Source organism: Phaethon lepturus, unplaced genomic scaffold, assembly GCF_000687285.1.
Source record: "Phaethon lepturus isolate BGI_N335 unplaced genomic scaffold, ASM68728v1 scaffold28973, whole genome shotgun sequence".
Classification (NCBI taxonomy): Eukaryota; Metazoa; Chordata; class Aves; order Phaethontiformes; family Phaethontidae; genus Phaethon; species Phaethon lepturus.
In genome coordinates this window covers 6,528-11,386 of record NW_010531730.1, presented here as the reverse complement: position 1 = coordinate 11,386, position 4,859 = coordinate 6,528, and the positions used below count along the sequence as shown (strand labels likewise).

At 40.5% G+C, this 4,859-nt stretch overlaps 1 protein-coding gene across 1 annotated transcript in view; it reads right to left on the bottom strand.

Moving 5' to 3' along the window:
* Nucleotides 1–3,192: 3,192 nt before the first annotated feature.
* NMD3 (NMD3 ribosome export adaptor) overlaps nt 3,193–4,859 on the bottom strand; it is a gene marked incomplete at its 5' end in the record, with an annotated part of 7,862 nt that continues 6,195 nt past the window's right edge. The window contains 3 exons of the mRNA XM_010284656.1: nt 3,193–3,326; nt 3,776–3,846; nt 4,724–4,830. Coding sequence (XP_010282958.1) covers nt 3,193–3,326; nt 3,776–3,846; nt 4,724–4,830 — 312 coding nt within the window. The remainder of the gene's footprint in view (nt 3,327–3,775; nt 3,847–4,723; nt 4,831–4,859) is intronic.

Below are 4,859 nucleotides of genomic sequence, written 5' to 3'. Positions count from 1 at the left end.
TTAAGCAGAAAAGAAATACAGCACTAAAACCTCACAAAGTTTAGATTTAGTCTTGAGTTTTCTGTCGCCTTTCTTCCCCACAATCATTCACTGGAGGGTAAAAAAAGCGAAACCCTTAGTGTCAGTAACTATTTCTTCGCACCATTCCTAGCCAGGGCGGTTACAGTGACAGGGGTGAAAGGCTGTACCAAGTCTTCCTTGATTTCCCGCTGGAAAAGCTTTGCTTCTGCTAGAACAAAATCTTGCCTGTTCTGAAGGACAAAACTTCGCTGAAACAGAATCTCATCAGCTGGCTGCGCTTTTTTTTTTTTTTTTTAGTACTTTATTTAAAGTACTCTTTATTTTTAGTCTTACTACTAGCTTGCTACACGAAGCACGTACACTTCACTACTTCAGAAAACCCTTTTACACCTGCATTACTATTCATAAGTTCCTACACATACTGCTGCTGCTTGGTACTTGCCATCACACATAGTCCGTGCCAGATCTGGTACGCACACGTGTGTGTATATTCGCGGCTCAGAAACAACCCCCCTCCTCCCCAAGCAAACCAGTGGGATGTTTCAGCCCTTCCGATTAAAAATTCATCAAAATCTGGGTGCAAATCAGTCATTAAGCAGTCATGACTTAAAATCCTGAAGCAACGTCTGTATGTATAAAAGGAGAGGAGCTTTAAGCTGTGGCTCAATCCACAGAGAAGAGCTCTTCGGGAAGAGATGCAGGGTGAGTGGCAGCCTGTTAGCTCTTGTGAATTAAGTGCCTTTTGTCAAATTACTTATCCGCTGCCAGTGAGAAGACCTTGGCAAACATTTCATTTGCTGGTACACCACCTAAGCCTCTTGCGGCTCCCAACTCTTTAAACGGACACTGTAAACTCCAGAACCTAAAATTAGAACTAACTTTGGTTTCAAGTACACAGAGTTTACCCACTCACTGGAGAGCTGTTACTGTGTGTTACCAGCTAGCAAACAAACGCACGAAAAGCCAAGCAATACACTTAGATTTATGACTTGTTTGCCTAGCATCCGTAGCACGAGATCCGTCCAGACAAGTCTTGCTGGAAGATGGCTTGAAACCTAACACAGACTGGCAACAGACCACGGCGCGGGGAAAGGAGGAGGGACATCTCCAGTAACAAACAGGATGACAGATGAGACAGCAATACGTCTGAGATTACTGCGAGACACTACGAAGGAAAATATTAGAGGAAGGAAAAGGATTGATCAAAACAGCACAGTTTTAAAAAAAGCTTTTGTTGTTTTCCCATCACCTGCCAAGAACAGGAAGCTTATTGCCACACCATGGAAGATAAAGGCTGGATGATTTTTACCTCTGTCAGAAAAACCCCAACCCAAAACACATCTCATCCAGACACAGGATGCATTCACTGGCTACAGGTTTACGCATTAAAGTTCTTCAATTTCCACAGATTTGGCCCAATAGTCACTAGAATTGAGTTTATCTACATCTGCCCAGCACTACTGGCAGGTTTAGCTACTGTAAAATATGTACAATAAAAAGTTTTTATTGTAGTGATAATTCAGGTTAGCTATGCAGCTGCATTCTCATGAATATTTTTTGAGCACGGTTTTATGCCTTCTGTATAGCAAACTAAATTACTGTCATGAGATAAACACTACCTTTAGTTCTCAGCAGCATTATGGATTTTTTCTTAACTGCTCTCCTACATAGTAAAAAATGACAAAGCTCCCAAGGGTGGAAGCAGAAGAGCTTAGCATGACACAAATACACCGTATGAGACAGCACTAAGGGATGGCTGAGCTGCTAACAATGCCAACAGACAGCTCAGAGCGTCGCTACATCAAAATTGCCTTTCCAGATTTCCATTTTTCCCCCTTTACGAATGGATGATTGCAAGACTGTGAAACAGAATTAAAAAAAAAAGTACAAGTAACTGGTAACTAAACCTAGCTCCACCTTTGACAATCAGAAACACCTTCACCTTCGATGGCATAATGCCTAGGCTCAGACAGTAAGCCTGAAATTCAGCAGATTCACACCCATTTGGGTCAAAAGATTACATTTAAACCCAAGAGTAAGGCAAAAATTTCTCTCACCTAGCAGTGGGCTGAATACTGCTGACTCCTTGATAATTTCTTAACTTTTCTTGGAGGCCTTGAAACGCTGTGAAGTACGGTGAAACAGAGAGAGGTGCTCCCCACACCTCCTCAGCTGATACTACAGAGTGTATTTTCAGCACAAAAATGCAGTGGCAAAACCATTCTTGCTATGCTATACTTCCATATTTATATTGAGTTAAATCAAATGTATATTCACATAAACTCTTAGTAAAATTTCTGTTGAACCACCTTTGTGCAGTAAAGTGAATTAAAACCAGATGAACCAAGCTCTCTGGACTTGCAGCAGGGAGAAATGTGATTTTGAAGTTAACTAAACAATGATGGACCAAAAAGATCTGTATAGTTTTTTAATAGTTCATACTTGGTGTATTAATTAGACATTATGCATATTGCTTTTAATCCACTGATACAGGCATGGAATATAGTACAACATTCATTTCACTCGACAGACGTTTCCAATCTTTCTGATCAAGGGCTGCAACTTCAATCAATGTACAGGGGAAATTTTTTTTGTGTTTGCAACACGTATATTTGGAGTTCCCTTACCAAAGGAACAGAAGATATATTCTTCAGCTTCCCCAAAACATTTGTTCTATGGAATAATCCAGTAGTATCATAAAAGGCTTTAAACCACCGTTCCAAAAAGATTAAGACAGGAAAAATCCTTCCCATGTGAAGAAATGGACGCAATAAGCAGTAGGTAGGTACTCTACCTACAAATCTAGCAAACTAGAATAAATTCTCTCCCACTGGACATCCTTCCTCATCAGTTGTCTTCAGTCCAAGACAACGATTACTCCCAATGGGTAGCCCTGAAGTTAGTCAGCTGGTCTTTACACTGCAGAAGTTGCAAGGAGAGAGCACTCAGGGATCAGAGGAACTTGTGGAACTTCTATTGCAATGCTTACACCAGAGATTCAACTTTAATTGCTGATTCTCTAGAAGATGATATATAAAATAGGAATTCAGGACGATCATTAAGGGGTATAGTGGTAGTTATCACATTACTTTTCACATTCATGTGATCAGTTTGTAATGTTTTGCTTATTCCACCAAAGGAATATTTAATGCATTGATTAATGCACTATTCTTATTCCGTCATCATATTTGCTCCCTCCCCACCAGTAGCATCCTGGGAAATATGGAGATCTTCTAGCATTTCAGCCAGACTGATTCGTGGAGGACCATCATCATCTGTGTCGCTCTCCACTGGAACATCTGCATCTAAAAAAGTAATAGGAAAAAAACAGCTAAGCAAAGAAAACAAACAACCCCAAAAACCCCAAGGAAGCAAGGAGAAAATGAAACAGAACCCCAAACCAACGAACAAACCATAAATCCAAAAACCATTCAAATCCCCCCTAAAAACCAACTATCCCACGGAAAATGCCCTCATGGAAGATGCTGAATTACGTATCAAATCCTTCACCCAGCAGAGGTTTTGGGTGCGGGAGAAAATAACGCTCCCACCTTCCATGTTAAAGGCAAGGAAACAAAAAAGAGCAACATCCTTTCACTGCCTGTGAAATACATGCAATATTGCTTATTACATTACAGCATTTCTCTAGGCACGCGTAGTTCGAAGAATCCAAATACAGAACTTCAGTAAAAATATTTTCACTCAAACAGTCATGATCTAGTTACATGCAATTAAATGGTCAAAAAGGCCTTACTTCTGTAAATGTTGACATTCTTCCTTATGGCTTCATCTTCTTCGAGATCTTCAAGGAAGTCCTGGTATTGTCTGTAAAAGATGCTTAATGTATTTACTCACTTTTCCTTTGGATTTACGAACATTTATGAAAAATAAAATTGAAGACACAAAGCCCCGAGGAAGGACTGCAATCCACAGTTCTTCAGATGTGCCTTCTGATAGCATTCCTGTATTTCCAACTCATTCTTTCTGCTTTTTTTTATTGGCACCTATTAGTTTCCAAAGGATGTTTAATTTGCCTGTCCTCATTTAACTCTAATTGCCTCATTTTTTCTACTCAGTTATTTCATTATTTTATTCATTATTTAGAATCTGCTGTTGCTGTATCAGCTTTGTCACTGAACAAAACAGTGAGAAGCACTTTTTCACAGAAGTGTCCCTTTAGCTAGACAGACACCAACTGTAAGCTCCAGACACAATGCTGCTGCTATCACTCACCTACCTCATGATTTAAGTTTTTATTGGAAAAAAACCATAAAAATTGTTTTTACATTTTGCAACATGAAACTTGAAAAACCTGCAGTGTTATCTTTAAGATTTCAGGTTTTAGTCTGTTTCCACACCCCCCACCCCGTTGTCCCCAGTATCCATGTTCCCCTGAAAACTTAGCAGTCAAGAGAGGATAAGGGTAAGCAAGCTGCATATGCTTAATGCACTTCCTGCACTCGGGAAGGGGGGAAAAAAAATACAGAGAGATGCTGCTTTTCAGCAGCATCAGCCCGTCCTATGAGCGAGCATCACGCTCGAACAGAACCAGCAACACCTCCTTGTGCCCCCTTTACAGTCGGCACATCAGCTTAGGGTTACACTGGGTTTATCCTCAGCAGAAAGGGAGAAATGCTATTCCTAGGCTTGGCACAGTATCCTAGGCAGGAGGGACTAAAAAGCTTCATGGCAGATACTGAACCTTTCATCATCTGTATCCATGCCTTCTCTGTCCCTTTCTAGCTCTTTCAGCTTCCAGTTTCTGCGACGCTGGCGTTTGGTACGGTCATAGCTCTTTTTTATTAATACCTACAGTGAAAACCAGCACATACACACCT